General features: G+C 35.7%; 4 protein-coding genes across 19 annotated transcripts in view; all 4 read left to right on the forward strand.

Annotated features, from left to right (window-relative positions):
• The first annotated feature begins 189 nt into the window (after window positions 1–189).
• LOC139807861 (odorant receptor Or2-like) lies at window positions 190–8,382 on the forward strand. Of its 11 annotated transcripts, none has more exons than XR_011730706.1 (12): window positions 190–890; window positions 1,163–1,282; window positions 1,398–1,515; window positions 1,903–2,104; window positions 2,290–2,433; window positions 2,598–2,688; window positions 3,123–3,259; window positions 3,617–3,749; window positions 3,839–4,597; window positions 5,352–5,471; window positions 5,965–6,089; window positions 6,767–6,906. XR_011730706.1 is itself a non-coding variant. In XM_071769319.1 (10 exons), the coding sequence occupies exons 2-10, from the start codon at window positions 4,823–4,825 to the stop codon at window positions 8,142–8,144; spliced, it is 1,218 nt and encodes a 405-aa protein (XP_071625420.1). In that variant the 5' UTR covers window positions 3,896–4,597; window positions 4,777–4,822; the 3' UTR covers window positions 8,145–8,377. The 11 variants fall into 11 exon arrangements, 3 of the variants coding, with proteins under 3 accessions (XP_071625420.1, XP_071625421.1, XP_071625419.1); XR_011730712.1 differs by having other exon boundaries at window positions 191–822; window positions 1,358–1,515; window positions 1,843–2,104; XR_011730704.1 differs by having other exon boundaries at window positions 192–890; window positions 1,843–2,104.
• Window positions 8,383–8,530: 148 nt separating this feature from the next.
• LOC139807859 (odorant receptor Or2-like) lies at window positions 8,531–12,744 on the forward strand. 4 transcript variants are annotated; one of them, XM_071769311.1, is made up of 9 exons: window positions 8,531–8,732; window positions 9,327–9,446; window positions 9,552–9,669; window positions 9,957–10,221; window positions 10,402–10,563; window positions 10,680–10,770; window positions 11,015–11,151; window positions 11,516–11,648; window positions 11,740–12,744. In XM_071769311.1, exons 1-9 carry the CDS (start codon window positions 8,661–8,663, stop codon window positions 11,791–11,793), a joined length of 1,152 nt encoding a protein of 383 aa, XP_071625412.1. In that variant the 5' UTR covers window positions 8,531–8,660; the 3' UTR covers window positions 11,794–12,744. The 4 variants fall into 4 exon arrangements, 2 of the variants coding, with proteins under 2 accessions (XP_071625412.1, XP_071625411.1); XR_011730702.1 differs by lacking the exon at window positions 8,531–8,732 and adding an exon at window positions 8,739–9,097 and having other exon boundaries at window positions 11,015–11,129; XR_011730703.1 differs by lacking the exon at window positions 8,531–8,732 and adding an exon at window positions 8,739–9,097 and having other exon boundaries at window positions 11,015–11,108.
• A 302-nt stretch (window positions 12,745–13,046) lies between these two features.
• LOC139807876 (golgin subfamily A member 7) lies at window positions 13,047–17,107 on the forward strand. 3 transcript variants are annotated; one of them, XM_071769360.1, is made up of 4 exons: window positions 13,047–13,393; window positions 14,264–14,323; window positions 14,535–14,699; window positions 14,819–17,107. In XM_071769360.1, the coding sequence occupies exons 1-4, from the start codon at window positions 13,385–13,387 to the stop codon at window positions 15,107–15,109; spliced, it is 525 nt and encodes a 174-aa protein (XP_071625461.1). In that variant the 5' UTR covers window positions 13,047–13,384; the 3' UTR covers window positions 15,110–17,107. The 3 variants fall into 3 exon arrangements, with proteins under 3 accessions (XP_071625461.1, XP_071625462.1, XP_071625460.1); XM_071769359.1 differs by lacking the exon at window positions 13,047–13,393 and adding an exon at window positions 13,400–13,632; XM_071769361.1 differs by lacking the exon at window positions 14,264–14,323 and having other exon boundaries at window positions 13,140–13,393.
• Window positions 17,108–18,281: 1,174 nt separating this feature from the next.
• Gprk2 (G protein-coupled receptor kinase 2) overlaps window positions 18,282–19,159 on the forward strand; it is a 79,218-nt gene continuing 78,340 nt past the window's right edge. The window contains exons 1-2 of the mRNA XM_071798138.1: window positions 18,282–18,737; window positions 18,900–19,008. The gene's annotated coding sequence lies outside the window, so the exon portion shown is untranslated. The remainder of the gene's footprint in view (window positions 18,738–18,899; window positions 19,009–19,159) is intronic.

Raw genomic sequence — 19,159 nt, forward strand, 5'->3', positions numbered from 1 at the left:
GTAGGTACTACAAATTAATTTGTTATAACTCTAAAAATTTAAAAAGCTTTTTCTATTATTTATTTTATATAGAGATAGTAATTATGTACTTCAATATATAACAAAGTTGATAGTATTATATGTTGCATTAATCAATTGAACTATGTTATTAAAATATCAATTTTATTAGCCACATATATTCTTAAGATACCTTAAAACACCATATCATTGTGATTCTAATTTAATAATCTCTTTAATAATCTTTAATTATCACCTTCGAAAATTTTTAAAATTACCCCTGTCCTATATTTGCCTACAATTGACTTTTCTTCAAATCAGCAAAATTCAAGTATGGATTTTTAAATAAAATTTGTTACTTTTCTTTATTTCACAATATTTTCTAATTTCAAGAATCCTCGATTCCACTGAAGCGTTAAAAATGCTTAAAACGAAGTAGCACATATCTTCATTGTTAATATCGTTACCCTCAAACTTCCTATTAGATTGTACTATATCATTACGGTAACATGTCACTCAAAACCAATATCGAATAAAAAATACTTTGGAGGATGGAAAAATTGATGGTTTACTATAGATAGCTCGATACTCTCTTACAAGGGCGAAATAATATGGTGACATAGACGATTCCTGACATCCTATCATTTCGTGTTTCATGTACCTATACTACTCGCCGACGAATCGATAGGTAACATGCGTGGCACGCATCATTATGTTACGGTCTCCCCACGGGACTGAAACGAGCAAAAATGCTGTCGAATTTTCTGAGAGAGTACAATGCCAACCGGGTATTTTTGTCGATCATAGGTCTTTGGCCATTTCAAAGTAAGCGCGTGAGAAATTTATTGCGGACTTTTTTCTTCCTGCTCGAAATAAGTTACTGTCCGTTCGAGGTATTGCACTTCAATACATCTTCGTTTCAAACAATACGTCCGATTAGTGCTTATAAATTTTTATTATTTTACTATTTCGTGTTGTACAAAATATACATATATACATTATAATCGCGTATGCCAAACTAACGTAATTGATAGCAGTTTGAGTAATTAAAAAATAATTGTAAAATATAAAAATGTAACAATTTAGATGTATAACAAGTCAATCGTGTAAAATTTTATATATGTGAACTTGTAACATATTATATGAATGAAAATGTTACATGCAGATATTACTATTGTACGATCATTGGGACGATGCGCAAATGATTTTTGAAGGTTGCTATCAAATTGTCATCTCAACCTCTTTTATCGCAAGGCAAGTGAATGAATTTTGGAACCACGATAAGGTACGTTTTTAGAATTAAAATGTATTGTTTTGTCTTTTTTTTTTAATTATGTTTGCCTCCGGAAAAATATTTCAGGTGTTACAAGTTAAATCGTTTCCATATTTGTTGCAATCAGTTTCGACAGTTGTATAAAGCTATCGATAAGCATTGGGATATATTTACTAACGATGTGGAAATTCAAATTCTGAAAGACTATTCTATGTTGTCGCGAAAATTTACGAAATATTACTCCAGTAAGTACGATATATTGTTACGATAATTATCTTCCTTAGGCATAGCATTATTCCACGGTAATGGAATTATTCCATTTCCATGTTAATGGAATGTAGTGATATAATTGAACAAAGTATACCTAATAAATCACAAAACTAAGCATTTGTTATAACTCTCAACTCTAGTAATAGATATTTACTATTACTGACATATAAATAAATTTAATAAAATTTTCACTGAAAATAAATTTTTTACAAACAATTCAAAAGTATGATGACAATTTTAGGATACTTTATAAGTTTTTATATTATTGAGGGAACACACAAATTATTCTCGAAATGTTGCAGTGTTAATGTATGTAATGATGTTGGTATTTATAACAATACCGTTAACACCACCACTTCTAGATATTGTAATGCCTCTAAACGAGTCACGTCCGCGATTCTTCGCGATCGTAGTCGAATTCAGGGTGGATAAAAATGAGTATTTTCTACCAATTTTTTTTTACACTACCGCAATAATCGTGGTGGGAACGAATGTTACGATGGGCACTGATGCAATGCACATCGCGTGCACCGCTCATGCTTGCAGTCTATTTGCTGCTGTCAGGTAAGTATGTATATCAAGCAAATAGAATAATAATTTCATTTCGTTTCTATATATATTGTATCATTAGGTAATAATATTATTATTGCAATTATAACAAGATACTATAATTATATATTTTGCCGCAAATGTATACAGTATATATATTTTTCGGGCTCTCGCAAAATAACGTAAAATTCATATTTCAGCAAACAAATTGAAAACATGAATCCAAAAACGGACAGCAGCGAACCAAGTAAACGTAAATATGGCATAGATCTTGATTCATCGAATGAAAAGATGATATACCAGGAATATAAAATATGTTTAAAGAAACATCAGCTTGCTATAGAGTAAGTAACTTTTGTTAAATTGTTTATTGCCTCTCTACAATATACATGATATCTAATAATATCACCATTTGTGTGTCAAATCCTCTTTCAAAAATAAATTTGTTAATATTATTTGTGTGTTCTCTATTAAAAATTAATTTTTTAATATTATTTTTATTACACAGATTTGTTGATATATTAGATTCATCGTATCAAGGAATTTCATTGATTATGTTAATGTTGATTATTGGAACTATGAGTTTGATTGGAATTCGTGTAAGTATTAAATAAGTATATAAGATGTTTTCCTAACAGTTAACATAAAAGTGTACAATCATACAAAATAATAAAAATTGTAACCAAATCAGATTTTCGTAATTATTTATTGATCGAAATTAAATTAGCTTCATGTCGAATCTCTCTTTATAGTCTAATACGTAATTTGACGATTAAATCAAGTTAGAGTTTAAACCTGAAAACAAAAAATATATCGAAAGATCGTCTGATTTTCTGCAATAAAAATATATTTTTTATTAAATCTATATTAAGTTTCCTAATGTAATTAGAAAAGGGTAAAATCTATAATTGTTTTTGATATATATAATTTTATTAATTTTTACGTATTACAAAATAAGTGTTTTTCATCTTAAGTAAGAATATAATTATTTTCTGAACGGATAATATAATTAATATTTTTTAATTTGTTATAGATTGTCTATGTATTGGATCAACTAAGTGAATTAACAAGATCAATGTTTATAATGACGGGTTCGTTTGTGACTCTAATGATTATGTGTTACTCCGGTCAGAAATTAATGGATGAAAGTCAAAATATATTTCATCGAGCGTAATTATTTTATACTTTAATATCTGTAACACAAAGTTTTTCTTATAATTGATTTATACTAATAACTGTGCCGTGGGCATAACCATAAGATTTCTTAAATATAAGTTTACTTCAACTGTAATTTAAGATTGTTTGATACTTTTAATAAGATGTAATTTGAAAAACGTAATTAATATATAGAAAAAATTAATATTAATTTAGAAATTACTATAATTTTTGAAAACTATTTTGCAATAAGTGTTCTGATATATCATCGTTACCCAACCGCGCATTGTAAAAAATAGTATTAATTTTAATTTGGATACATAATTCCACTTGACCATTTGATTAAAATCAATTATTACATTTATGTTACAGATACGCGGCAGAATGGTACAATTTTTCGCCTAGATTAAAATCTCTATTAATTATAACACTTTATAGAACTAGTACACCCTGCGGATTAAAAGCAGGTAATATGGTTCCATTATCCATTGCAACCTATGCGACGGTAAGTACCGTAAAGCTAAAATATTTACAGTTTTATAACAACGTTATTATATGCATATAAAACAGTTTATACCTCTTATTGAATTAAAGGTAATACGAACGGCTATGTCTTACTTTACGGCGTTTTTATCACTCCAAGACTGATAAGTGTTCTATTAATATCTCAGCAATATATGTGTTCGATCCCATCATCAATAAATTGTAGTACAGAGAGTACAATGTTACTGGATAATGGAATTAGTTTCATTCAATCAGCCGCTTTTGTACTTTTTTACACAATTTTCACTTGACATTCATACTTTTCGTTTCCGTTTTTTTCGTTGTCCTTTTTTTAACTGTGCCGTAAACAGTATTTATTTTATTTCGTGCCAGAGTAAACTTCAACAAGAACTTACGTAAGATATACGTTAATTAAACAAAATATAATATTAATTTTATCAGTCTAATTGTAAGATTGAAAAATGAAAAATACTTGACATCGCATCACTATGATCCTTAAAAAAATTTTTTTTTAGATAATTTTTTTCTTATTAGCTTCAGAAATATTAAAAATTAATTAATCCTCTTTTCTATAACTTCCCGCAAATTCTTTCTTTGGATCAGCGGATTAGTGGAATTCAAACTCGATTTCTTTGCTTATACTTTACCTAACATTTTTCTCTATTTATTAATTTTAAATATACAATTCAACTCCACGCACGAACACTGAAAGTGCTAGATTAGAACTAACTATAAAATATTCTCAACAGAAGAATGCACCAACAAAAAAGCCAAGACATGAGACACATCTATATTATTATTGTCAGCCACAGCTTTTTACGTTGCATCGTGCTGTGCCATTATATTTTCGTACGTCCACCTTTCAAAATTAAATATTAATTCAGAGAAAGTGATACTTTGGTATCACTTCTATCAATAGATAGATACGTTCGGCGAAATAATAGGTTGACAATTCCTGACATCCTATGATTTCATGTTTTATATGCGACCTGTACCCGCTGAACGATCGATTGCATGCATATGGCAAGTGTCATTACGTTGAAGTCTTTCTCCGGGAAACTAAAGCGATTGATCATGCTAGAGAATTTTTTGCGAGAATACAATGTCAATCGAATGTTTTTGTCAATGATAGGCTTTTGGCCATTTCAAAGTGTGCTCGCGAGAAAGTTGTTGCCGATCTTCTGCTTCCTGCTCGAAATAAGTTACTTTCCCTTTGAGGTAAGTGCTGGTCTATAACCTTGCTTTAAAGGATATTTAAGCTCCAAGCCGTAAGAAATTGATCAATCACAATGAAATGTAAGGAGAATACTCGATTGTGATTGGTCAATTTCTTACGGCTTAGAGCTTAAACACCCTTTAAAGCAAGGTTGTAGACCTGCACTAATGCGTACCAGTCGACACATTTTGAGTTGGAAAAAATTTAATTACTGTTTAAGGATTTTTATCGCGCTGACTGTCATCTCTCGTCACATGCAATATATCGCGCACGTCTGTTATTGCGAAATATTTTAAAGTTAAATATTAAAGTATACGTTTGACGTATGTTTGTGATGCATTTATATGTAATATATACTTTTCGGGTGATGATCAACGTTATACGCAGATATTAATATTATACGATCATTGGGATAATGTGCAAATGATTTTTGACGCCGGCTACCAAATTGTCTTGACAACCGCTTTTATTGTAAGGATACTGAGTGAATTCTGGAATCACGACAGGGTAAGTTTTCGGAACTAAAGCGTGGTTATCTTTCGGCAAAACTGTAACACATTAAATCATTTCTATGGTTGTATTGTAAACAGTTGCGACGGTTGTATAAAGACATCGACAAGCATTGGGACATATTTACGAACGATGTGGAAGTACAAGTTTTGAAAGATTACTCTATGCTGTCGCGAAAGTTTACAATATATTATTCGAGTGAGTTATATCGCCGGCGATTATATATCTTTAGAGCAGTACGTTACTTTATACTAGATGTAATCAGGAATTTTACAAGCCACCAAATCTCTCAGATATCCGAACTACAGGCAGTCCAGATATTTGACGTTAAAAATTAACATACAACAAAAGATAAATAGGCTGTAATAAAATTTTCGCAAAATCCCATATTCGTTCCAGACGAATCCAATAAGGATAATTATATAGAATACCTACTCTATAAATTGATATATTAATAAAAGAACAACGCACTTCTCTTGTGATGTTACAGTGCTAATGTATGTCATGATGTCGGGATTTATAGTGATACCATTAACACCGGCGTTCCTAGATATCATACTGCCTTTAGTAAACCAGTCACGTCCGCGATTCTTCGCGATCGAAGTTGAATTCAGGGTAAATAAAGACGAGTATTTCGTACCGATTTTTTGTTACATCACCGCTATAAGCGTGGTGGGTATTAGCATCATGGTGGGTGTCGATACTATGCATATTACGTGCACCGCTCATGCTTGCAGTCTGTTCGCGGCAGTCAGGTAGTTATCCCGCGGATAAAATGATGGTTTTGATGCATATGTAATGATATCATAATGAAACATCATGAGAATAATTTTTACGTTAATACACGGAGAGAATTTTTTGTTATATTTTACCCTTAAATTCACTACAAACTTGGGACAACTTGGCAACCAAGGAATTTTAAAATATACAAAAGACATTTTACAAACAACGTGATAAAAATTATATTATCAAACAAATTGATAAATTTTGAAAAATTATTGAATTTTCCTAGATATATTTTAGTAAAATTAATCAAATATATTTTATATTTTAATGTAATAGATATTAATATCTTTTATTATGGTAGATATTAATCACTATTAATCAGAATAGCTCGCATAAAATTCTTGGTGGTACATGTTGTCCACAACTATTATACCATGATTTCAAGGTAAATTTTAAGAGAAAATTCTCTCCGTGTATAATTATAGATCATAAATATGGAATATATGTAATATATCGCGTATAATTCGTATGGTTTTTTTCGATATCTTAAAAATCATGTTTTGCAGCAAGCAAGTTGAAAACATAATTTCAAAGGTAGGAAATAATAACAATGAAATCGGCGAATGTGGATATCGTGTGTATACGGGGCTTGATTTGCCGAACGAGGAGATTGTGTACAGAGAATACATCGTATGTTTAAAGAAACATCAGCTTGCTATAGAGTGAGCAGCTTATTTTCCAAGTTATTTTTTCATCATTGCTTTATATTTATAAGATGAGCGAAATTATTACGACATTTCTGTTTGCAATCACAAACTAACGATATTGTTTTGTCCACAGATTTGTTAATATATTGAATTCGACGAATCAATTTCTTTCGTTTTGCCTGTTATTCTTAATAACTGCATGTTTAAGCCTAATTGGAATTCGAGTAAGCACTAAATAATTATTCGTCTGAGATCTTTTATTAAATATGAACGTGATATAACGCAACAAGATTAAATTAATGTATAAGAGATTTACTTTATGGAATCTCCATAATTTTCTCAATGCTAATAAAAATTGAAAATCGTAATAATCCTAGAATGACTAAATCTTACATCTATTTTATATAATGTGCTCCCTAAAAAAATGAAATCATGTAAAAACAATTATGTTTTCATTGTAGATCGTGTATGTGCTAGACCAATTACAAGAATTACTAAGATTCATGTTTATAATTATGGGAGCGTTGATGCAGCTGATGATTGTGTGTTACTCCGGTCAGAAATTAATGGATGAAAGTCAGAATATATTTTATCGGGCGTAATAATCGTTTTACATATATACGTTAAGCTTCTTTCCTAGAACAGAACTGTTTCTAGTTGAAATTTTTGTTCGAGACAATATCTTCCAAATAAAAAATCCGAGGAAGTTGCTGTACTGTTGATCCAATATAATTTCAAAATATAATTCAGGACTCAGTTAGCAGAAGCTTCTAAAAGTCAGAACGTCTTAAAACCGCTTAAAAGATGTCTGAAGAACGTCTTTTAGACGCCTTTTTAAGACGTCTTTTAGAACATTCTGCTAGCTGGGCAGTTACTTTAATCTCAGATACAATTGCAAACAACAATTTTCACTTAAATGTAAAAAATGCAATTGAAATCAATATTTAAACTCATTCTTGCAGATACGCGGCGGAATGGTACAATTTTTCGCCTAGGATTAAATCTCTTTTAATCATATCTCTTCACAGAAGTATCGTACCGTGTGGGTTAATGGCAGGTAACATGATTCCCTTGTCGATGACGACTTATGCCGGGGTAAGGAACTTAAAACTAGCAAATAAAGCAAGTTCATGCTCGCGATGTTTTGCGCAACAATAACTTGTGCGTCTATTTTTGATTCAAGGTGGTGCGAATGGGAATGTCTTATTTCACGGCGTTCTTATCATTCAAAGATTGATTATCGAACTTAAAATTAGTTATTTTATAATTACATATATTCTTTAGATAGAATCAAGTAATAAATTTGTCAATAAATTATAGTAAAAATTTGTAGAAAACTAATAATGGTATTATTTTATGCAGCTTACATCTCAATTCTCGTTTAATCAATTATCATTTTTATGATTTTCCGCAGAATTCTTATAGTAATCGTTACACAGGGATATATTTGCAGTAATCATTATTTACCAACATCTGTCTAATATTATTTTAAATAAAATAGTCTTAAGTGTTTTATATATATATAAAAAAAATTAATCCTTTTTTCTATAACTTCCCGCAAATTCTTCCTTTGGATCAGCGGATTAGTGGAATTCAAACTCGATTTCTTTGCTTATACTTTACCTAACATTTTTCTCCATTTATTAATTTTAAATATACAATTCGACCCCACGCACGAACACTGAAAGTGCTAGATTAGAACTAACTATAAAATATTCTCAACAGAAGAGTGAATCAACAAAAAAGCCAAGACATGAGACACATCTATATTATTATTGTCAGCCACAGCTTTTTACGTTGCATCGTGCTATGCCATTATATTTTCGTACGTCCACCTTTCAAAATTAAATATTAATTCAGAGAAAGTGATACTTTGGTATCAATAGATAGATACGTTCGGCGAAATAATAGGTTGACAATTCCTGACACCCTATGATTTCATGTTTCATATGCGACTTGTATGTACTCGCTGAACGATCGATTGCATGCATGCTGGCAAGTGTCATTACGTTGAAGTCTTTCTCCGGGAAACTAAAGCGATTGATCATGCTAAAGAATTTTTCGCGAGAATACAATGTCAATCGGATGTTTTTGTCAATAATAGGCTTTTGGCCATTTCAAAGTGTGCTCGCGAGAAAGTTGTTGCCGATCTTCTGCTTCCTGCTCGAAATAAGTTACTTTCCCTTTGAGGTAATGCATACCAGTCGATACATTTTGAGTCGAAAAAAATTTAATTACTGTTTAAGGATTTTTATCGTGCTAACTGTCATCTCTCGTCACATGCAATACTATCGCGCACGTCTCCTATTGCGAAATATTTTAAAATTAAATATTAAAGTATACGTTTTTTTTGTCGTATGTTTGTGATGCATTTATATGTAATATATACTTTCTGGGTGATAATCAACGTTATACGCAGATATTAATATTATACGATCATTGGGATAATGTGCAAATGATTTTTGACGCCGGCTACCAAATTGTCTTGACAACCGCTTGTATTGTAAGGATACTGAGTGAAGTCTGCAATCAAGACAAGGTAAGTTTTCTGAACTAAAGCGTGTTATCTTTGATTCTTTTTTATTTTGGCAAAACTGTTTGTATGTAACACATTAAATCATTTCTATGGTTGTATTGTAAATAGTTGCGACGGTTATATAAAGACATCGACAAGCATTGGGACATATTTACGAACGATGTGGAAGTACAAGTTTTGAAAGATTACTCTATGCTGTCGCGAAAGTTTACAATATATTATTCGAGTGAGTTATATCGCCGGCGATTATATATCTTCAGAGCAGTACGTTACTTTATACTAGACGTAATCAGGAATTTTGCAAGCTACCAAATCTCTCAGATATCCGAACTACAAGGCAGTCCAGATATTTGACGTTAAAAATTAACATACAACAAAAGATAAATAAGCTGTAATAAAATTTTCGCAAAATCCCATATTCGTTCCAGACGAATCCAATAAGGATAATTATAAAATACTCCATAAATTGATATATTAATGAAAGAACAACGCACTTCTCTTGTGATGTTACAGTGCTATTGTATGCCTTCATGTCAGGATTTATAGCGATACCATTAACACCGGTGTTCCTAAATATCATACAGCCTTTAGTAAACCAGTCACGTCCGCGATCTTTCGCAGTCGAAGTTGAATTCAGGGTAAATAAGGACGAGTATTTCGTACCGATTTTTTGTTACATCACCGCTTTAATGGTGGTGGGTATTAACATCATGGTGGGTGTCGATACTATGCATATTACGTGCACCGCTCATGCTTGCAGCCTGTTCTCGGCAGTCAGGTAGTTATCCCGCGAATACAATAATGATTTTGATGCACATGTAATGATATCATAATGAAACATCATAAGAATAATTTTTACGTTAATATAATTATATAGATCATAAATATAGAATATATGTAATATATCACGTATAATTCGTATGGTTTTCTTCGACACCTTAAAAATCATCTTTTGCAGCAAGCAAGTTGAAAACATAATTTCAAAGGTGGGAAATAACCAAAATAACAATGAAATCGGCGAATGTGGAGGTGGCGTGTATACGAGGCTTGATTTGCCGAGCGAGGAGATTGTGTACAAGGAATACATCATATGTTTAAAGAAACATCAGCTTGCTCTAGAGTGAGCAGATTATGTCAAGTTATTTTTTCATCATTGCTTTATATTTATAAGATGAGCGAAATTAGTACGACATTGCTGTTTGCCATCAGAAACTAACAATATTATATTGTCCACAGATTTGTTAATATATTAAATTCGTCGAATCAATATCTTTCGTTGTGCTTATTATTCTTAATAACTGCAATTTTAAGCATAATTGGAATTCGAGTAAGCACTAAATAATTATTCGTTTGAGAGCTTTTATTAAATATGAACGTAATATAACATAACAAGCATTAATGCATTAATCCATTAATGTATAAGAGATTCACTTTATGGAATCTTCATAATTTTTTCAATGCTAATAAAAATTGAAAATCGTAATAATTTTAGAATAAATAAATCTTACTATTTTATAATGTGCTCCCTAAAAAAATTAAATCATGTAATAACAATTATGTTTTTATTGTAGATCGTGTATGTGCTAGACCAATTACAAGAATTGCTAAGATACATGTTTATAGTTATGGGAGCGTTGATCCAGCTGATAATTGTGTGTTACTCCGGTCAGAAATTAATGGATGAAAGTCAGAATATATTTTATCGGGCGTAATAATTGTTTTACACATACGTTAAGTTTCTTTCCTAGAACAGAACTGTTTCTTATTGAAATTTTTGTTCGAGGCAATATCTTTCGAATAAAAAATCCGAGGAAGTTGCTGTACTGTTCATCTAATATGATTTCAAAATATATTTTAGGACTCAGCTAGCAGAAGCTTCTAAAAGACGTCTTAAAACCGCTTAATGTCTGAAGAACGTCTTTAAGACTCCTTTGTGATGTTTTTAAGACGTCCTTTAGAACATATTTTGCTAGCTGGGAAGTTACTTTAATCTCAGATACAATTGCAAAAAACAATTTTCACTTAAATGTAAAAAATGCAATTGAAATCAATATTTAAACTCATTCTTGCAGATACGCGGCGGAATGGTACAATTTTTCGCCTAGGATTAAATCTCTTTTAATCATATCTCTCCACAGGAGTATCGTACCATGTGGGTTAATGGCAGGTAACATAATTCCCTTGTCGATGACGACTTACGCCGGGGTAAGGAACTTAAAACTAGCAAATAAAGCAAGTTGAACATGCTCGCGATGTTTTGTGCAACAATAACTTGTGCGTCTGTTTTTGATTCAAGGTGGTGCGAATGGGAATGTCTTATTTCACGGCGTTCTTATCATTCAAAGATTGATTATCGGACTTAAAATTAATTATTTTATAATTAGATATAATCTTTAGATAGAATCAAGTAATAAATTTGTCAATAAATAATAGTAAAAATTTGTAGAAAACTAATAATGGTATTATTTTATGCATTGCAGCTTACATCTCAAATCTCGTTTAATCAACTATCATTTTTATGATTTTCCGCCAGAATTCTTATGGTATAATCGTTACACAGAGATATATATTTGCAGTAATCATTATTTACCCACATCTGTCCAATATTATTTTACATAAAATAAGACTGAGTATTTTATAAATTTGAAAAGTACAGATACAACAGATTAATTTGTTATTCGTGCAATTCTTTATTTTGAGTCAACAATCATGTGCTTTAACCCGGGAAAGGGCGCCTGATTTTTTTTGCATAAATGGTTACCCCTGGGGTGATTTTTACACCTTTACAATTAAAAGTCATTGATTAATTATTGCACATTTTTCATTGTTCTACAATTTACTAGTATTTAAAGACAATTATATGTATATAGATTTATTCAAATTCCCTGAAAAAAGTAAGGATTCGAGAAACTAAAAAAATATTTAAGTATAAACGAAAGCAGCACATTAAAATTACTGCGACGTAAATTTTATTTTTTCGATACTGAGGTTGGGTTAGGTTAGGTTGGATGTAAAACTCAGGCGCCCGTTTCCGAATTAATAAAATTGATAATGTTACTTTAACATCCCAGGTAGCAAAGTGACGTCTTAATAACATCTTAATGACGTCTATGACGTCAATAAGACGTCATCTTTGCTACTTGGGATGTTAATTAACTTAAAACATCCATTTTATCAATCGCATAAATTCGAAATATACTCTTATCAAATATAGCGGCGTCGCTTGAAATTATAGCGACTCGCGATCTCGACATTCCTTTTTCGCGTATCAAGGAAACGCAAATATAAGATCAAGTGAAAGAACTCACCGACTCCTCTTTCCAAAATCTTCATTCCGCGATTTCCTCTTCTCCTCTTTTTTGCTCTCTGCCTCTCTTCTTCCGCGCCGACAAGCGAAACGTTTTTCCATGTTAGAAGCAAGAAGCGCGCAGGCAGCCGTGAGTCGTGTGCGCAAAAAGAAACCCCGGAATAGAAGCTATTCCTGTTTACTTCTGCACCTTCGATACTTTGATACACTTTCCAATTTTCTTCCCGCGCGTCTTGGAGACCGAACGCGTGCGTGCCTCGCGTTGATCCGCAGAAAAAGAACGGAGTGTATCGTATGGAGACGCGCCGGGAAATGGCGCGCAGTGTGGCAAGGCGAGGAGTGCGAGGAGTGCGGGCGGGAGCGAGCGGGAGAAGAGAAGGGCCGAAGTCGCGCTGGCCGCGCATGCGCGCGCACCGTTCATGGCGGCCGCGAGTCGCGGTCGTCGCGGAGTCGTGGTGGGCTGTTGGGTCCGTTCGTATTTCATATACGTGCAGCAGGCGACAGCGGTCCCTCGGCCGATTCCCCCGAGTCCGAGTCCACGTCGCGCCGATCCGCGTCCGAGAAGACACGGCGAGGCTCGAGCTCGGCTTTCGTCAGTAGCGTACGGCAACCAACCAGCAAGACGAAGCTCAAAATGCCACTGGTGAGTCCTGGTGCGCCGTTCCCTCTCTCCGTTCCTCTCGCGGTCCGTCTCGCTCGCTCGTGAGCGCCTCTCTTCCTGGCTGTCATCCCCTCGCCTCGGCCGCGTAAAGGCGTTTCGCTCGGTCATCCCTCTGTCCCTCGAAGAATCAAGTTCCCCCGCGTCTCGGTCGTCGACACGAGGAGCGATCGCGGCTGCGAAACGGAGCGAGGATGCGACTGACCGTCCTCGCGACTCCTGAGGTGAGAGCTGGGTGCGGTTTTTTGTGGTTAGCTCCGCGGGCACGAGGAGCGGTGTCGGATGAGAGGGAAACGGGAGCTCTTGAGGGACAGATTATGGATCGAACGTCAGGATCAAGCTTTATTTTGTGCGCGACGGAGTTTACAGAGTTTGTCGAGAACGTAATTTAAAGGGATCAATAATGAGAGAAAAGTATGTCAGTGTATCATAAGTTCGCGCTAATGCCAAACAGGACTGTTTCCAATATTAGTGGTAGGACGCAATGTTGCAGTGCTTAATTGTTGATACAAATAGCATGAAAATGTATTAAGTGTTTGTTATAATATTTGCAAAAAGAAGCGGATAAAAATAGATGGTTATGCTATGCTGCATTTTATTTTAGAGAGCCCGAGCTCTCAAAGAAATCATTGTGCGTACTACCAATAATGAGAGAAAAGTATGTCAGTGTATCACAAGTTAATGCCAATGCCAAACAACTATTTCTAACAACTATTTCTAATATTAGTGATGGGTCGCAATGTTGCAATGCTTAATTGTTGATGCAATTAGACTGTATTAAGTGTATGTTATAATATTTGCAAAAAGAAGCGGATAAGAATAGATGGTTATGCTATGTTGCATTTTATTTTATAGAGCTCGAGCTCGAAGAAATCATTATGCATACTGCCTGAAGTGATTAATCACGAAAGAAAAGTACGTTATTGTTCAAGAATTCGATATTAATGTTATCACCAGTATAAACAATAATATGCCATGTCTGCAATAAATATTTGCTGTTTGTTAACATGTGTGAAAACTTATTACATTGCCATATCTAGGAAAGATAAAGTTGTAGAATACATATTGGTATTATAAAGAATATAGATTTCATAATGATAGAAATGACGAATGTATATCTTTTTAGGGCAATCATGCTGCCCTCACACCGCTGGAAGACATGTCCGCGGGACGAGGGCAGGCAGGTGGAGGGCCTCCTCAGCATTGTCAGAAGGTTTTTATACAGCGCGACTACAGCGAAGGTACTATGGTCAAGTTCCAAACGCGGTTTCCTACAGAACTGGAAAATAGAGTGAGTATTGCAATCAAAAACTTCTAAATCATACATAGTCCAAGTCAGGCTAATATACTTTCTGGAAATCAGAAGGGACGATCGAGAAATATTTATCACAAAATATTTCCTTGATTTAGTTGGACAGACAATTGTTCGAGTACACGATCAATCAGTTGAACAACTACTTTGTCGAGGCAGAGCGTGCCAGTTGTTCTACGTACTGCGAGAGCTGCCTATACTGTCTCACGGGTTATCTGATAAGCATATGCACCGAGACACACTACGAAAAGTGTCTGCGCAAGGTCGCCAAGTTCGTCAGCGAGCAAAACGATCGAGTGTACAAGCCACGCGGCCTCCTGCTGACGGACCCAACAACTCGCGGGCTCAGACTAATAGAGATCTCGGTACTGGATAGACCTGCGTCGTGACTGCATATTAGCCGATCCAGGGAGTTCTTCATGTGACCCTCCGCGCAGTACTCTGGACATTACCTCGCCAGAATCATGGACATGCACGCGTTTGTGGGTGCCTGTCGGCACAATTACGGGGCATGCCGGTTGGTTTGAGTCATTTTTGTAAGGTGCAGAAATCCTGCAAGGTTTGAAGGAACAAATTTTCCGTCGATATCTTGTGGGCCGCAAGTTGTTCAGATGCACCTTGCACAATTAATCTTGCCGAATACGCGTGTAATGAACTGAAACTCTCTTGCCGTCAGGTTGTGCCTTGTACTTAGGTTTAAAAGCTAAATGTAGATTGGTGGACAAATTTGTAATATATATGTGTAGAGACTTGCGGGAAACAGGGACACACACGGAGAATATGTGCGATTGATTCGTGGGGATTTCGTGGAAATTAATTGTGACAAAATAGGCTTATACAAGGTCGACCTAATTGCGGCAAGAGAGTCTCGCGTTCATTCGCATTCGTGGTGTCTCGATCCTAAGTGGTAGCTGCTGCGTTTACGAGGGTGGGCGTGCATCGAAGCGCGTGGATGTGTAACGAAGCCGTGGCACTTCCTATAAGTTCAATTTTCTATATGCGTACACAGAACATATAACATACGAAAGTATATGAAGTATATGGGGCGAATCAGGGTGCGATAGGAAAGTGTAAGCGACGCGAGTTAGCTTACCGCGAGCCGCCACGTTGATTTGTCACGTATACGACGGGGTCTATACATATTTTTTTACTGTTCATTTATGACTTTATCGTATCATCTGCATTTAATTAATGAGACGTGAATGAGATGCGTGTCTGCGTGAATTACTTAGCGAAGAGATGGCATTCGATGTTAGCGTCTGTAGCGCGTGTTTCGTTCAGGTTCCGCCCAACTGAGAACCTCGATTACGAGTGAGCCTCGTTCTCGACGAATGCTGACAAATTCTCCGAATTTTTCTCATCTTCCGCGACGTATCTTCCATTGCGTTTGTGTATCCGCGCGTAAAAAGCGTAAAAAGTTTTTTCGCATATGTAAATTGAGTGGGATGTTCAGCTCGTCGCGCATGTGGATGCCTCTCGACAGCGAAGACGGTAGATTCGATTAACACAAACATTCGTCGCGCCGTAAAGAAACCCGAGGATTGGCTAAACAAAACAAAAACGAGAAAAAGAAATTGTGTAAAAAGCGAGGGTGATATAAAAAGTAAGTTACGTTACAAATTGATTGGCATTGTGATCGAGGCGAAACCGTTTGCGATGCAGCGCGAAATTTCATACGCTTTAGTCCGCTTTCTCAGTCGAAACTGGATACCCGTCGCGACGCTGGATGTTTTCCGTATTTTCCGTTCCCGCTAATTAGTTGTAAATAATAATGATCTCAAACGATACAACGACTCAACACCATGTCTACCTTTACTTTCTCTTACGCGCTTTGGGAGCCTAAAATATCGTAACACGCGAGACGCAACGCCAGGAGAAGTCTTTTCCGGCACGATTGTTTCAATTGGAGACGCATCGCGCGAATGTGTTAAACCGGTCCACTATCGACTAGCTCGATTTCCAGCGTAACGTGAGCCTCGCGTGAAGATCTCCATGGCATCGGAATTCGAGCTTGTCGAAGTGCTTTATCGGTTGAAAGTCTCGATTTTACGCGCGCTTCCCGCAGCATCGCGTACAACGGTGGTTACGAATTCCTTTCGTTCTTGATCACAATGTCCGCGGAGCCTGTCCGACGTTGTAATGCGATGTTGTTTGCTGAAAGGATCTTGCCAAATAAGCGCGTCACTGCCTCGGCGTACGATTTCCTAGCGCGTACGAGCGCATGGAGGAGACGTATGGGCCGGAGATCGTCGAAGGGAGATCGAGTGAGAGAAAGGTGATGCCGAAAAGAGAAAGGGGGAAAAAAATAAAACGAACAAACGGGAAGTCGCAGGAAAGAAGTCTCCCGGGAAATTACGGGAAGTTTCCCGTTAGCCAATTTCTTTTGGACGTCGCAATATCACGTGTATAAGGGCTCTGACTGCATGTGCACGCGCGCGCGCGCGCGCATGTTGCATATAATGTATGTATAGTGAATTATAATCGTCGACACGAAGTATAAGGAGACGGAAGGAAGCAAAAAGAAAAGGAGAGACCGTTTGTTATACTTAATTTAATTTAGTAGGACCAATATTGGATTGATGATCCGTAACTGTAAAGGACACCATCGTACGAGAGTGTAATTTCTAAATGTTTTAATAATAAAAACGGCGTAAATATATGTCCTTGCATTGAAGATTCGCCCTTGATTCTTCGTCGAGATAACGTTTCCTTCCTCCTTCCTCGTTTTAATTCGAGATTTTTATTCGGATCTTTTGAAACACCGTAGTGAAACAGAATGACGATTATAATAATGAAATAATTACTTTATAACTTATATAATGTTATGTAATATAAATTATATATTACAGCTTTATAAGTTTTATTATATGTATATTTATAAAATGCCAGACCCAAGATAGTAACGGCATAAACGAAAAATAAGGGTAATAATCTAAGGTTAATTAATTAAAATTTATTTTTATCTCATTTTTTTATCTAAGCAATAACGAAATCAAATAAGAGAGTGTCTAATCAAAATGATGTTGAAATAGTAATTGATTTTATGAAAATTTAATGCAGAGACGATCGCTGTGCACTGGCGCCCTCCCGCTAATAAGACGGCCAGCGCGAGAAGCAGTAAGCCATCTCGAAAAGTTCAAGACTCGTAAATGTCGCTCTTCGATCGAGTTCGAACCGCGTTCCGTCGCGAAACCGAATTTTATTTCTGTTGAAAGCAACATCCGTCTCAGTTACACTTTATAAATATTAAGGGCCAAGGACTATTGGTTAATACTGCTAACTTTAACCGTTGGTTAAGCTAACCGTGGTTGGTGAAATTGGCCCTTAGGTCCAGTTTCACAAGTGTCGGTTAACTTTTAATCTTATATTAACTCACTCTTCGTCTCTTTCTAAGGGGGACATTAGAAGTAAAGCTCTTCGTCTCTTTCTAATGTCCCCCTTAGAAAGAGACGAAAAGTGAGTTAGTTAATCTAAGTTTAAAAGAACCGACACTTGTGAAACTGGGCCTAAGTATATTTAGATGAGAGAGAACGGACAGATCTGATTACCGTGAAGTTAGCCGCGCCGACCGCCTCGGCTTCGAGAATCGCTATCGTCGCGTCTGTCGATGGATGGATCGATGGATCCCGAATCGCGCTGTTACTACCGGCGGTTAGTCGCTATGTTGAAGTTAGAGAAGTCGCGTGAGTCGTTCGAACCGTTCGGCGAATCTCGCGTTCGTGATTGTCGTCCAAAACCGAGTCTTGCGCTAAGAATTATCGGTTAAGTATGTGTGTCTTGCGAACGATATCCGTCGCGAGTGTACTAGTCGCCATCGCGGTGTACGTCGCGTTTTCGGTGTCCGCGATTTTAGCCTCCGCGTATCCATCCAGACTTGGTCGATCGAAATCACTCTCGTATCGAACTATTTTTTCATCGAGGGACGCGATTGATGGGACGATTGTCGTCAGATGCGTAACGCACGCCGTCGTCGCCGTTCCATAATTAGCCGCGTTAATTATTCTTCACTTCTCGATGGTGAGTCATCGTCATTCAAGTCCGCGAAATTACATTCAGATCGTCCCGTATTCATCGCGATTTGAAGATTGATTTCGCGCGCGAAGAAGTCTTGAATCTTCGTGACGCGTTAAGCGTCGCACGCACCATAGCCATTTTTCTCATTGTCAATATTCATTTCAGCATCGAGATTTACTTCCGGAGGATCAATCGGAGAGTTCGGCTTCAATTTTACTTTCTCACCGAGGATGGGATTGCAGCGAAGACGCAATGGCTGGGCGATCGTCGCCAGGTAAGTACGTGCATATCGTGATTTTGCAATGATTTTAAAACAAGAAATGCTTATTAGATGTATATTAGAAACAAATTGAATGCTTAAAATTTAAATCAAATATTTAAATTTAAATGTGGAACTTTTGCGCCTCGAACGACGAAATTTGAGC

The sequence above is a fragment of the Temnothorax longispinosus genome, chromosome 2 (genome assembly GCF_030848805.1).
Source record: "Temnothorax longispinosus isolate EJ_2023e chromosome 2, Tlon_JGU_v1, whole genome shotgun sequence".
NCBI classification, from domain to species: Eukaryota; Metazoa; Arthropoda; class Insecta; order Hymenoptera; family Formicidae; genus Temnothorax; species Temnothorax longispinosus.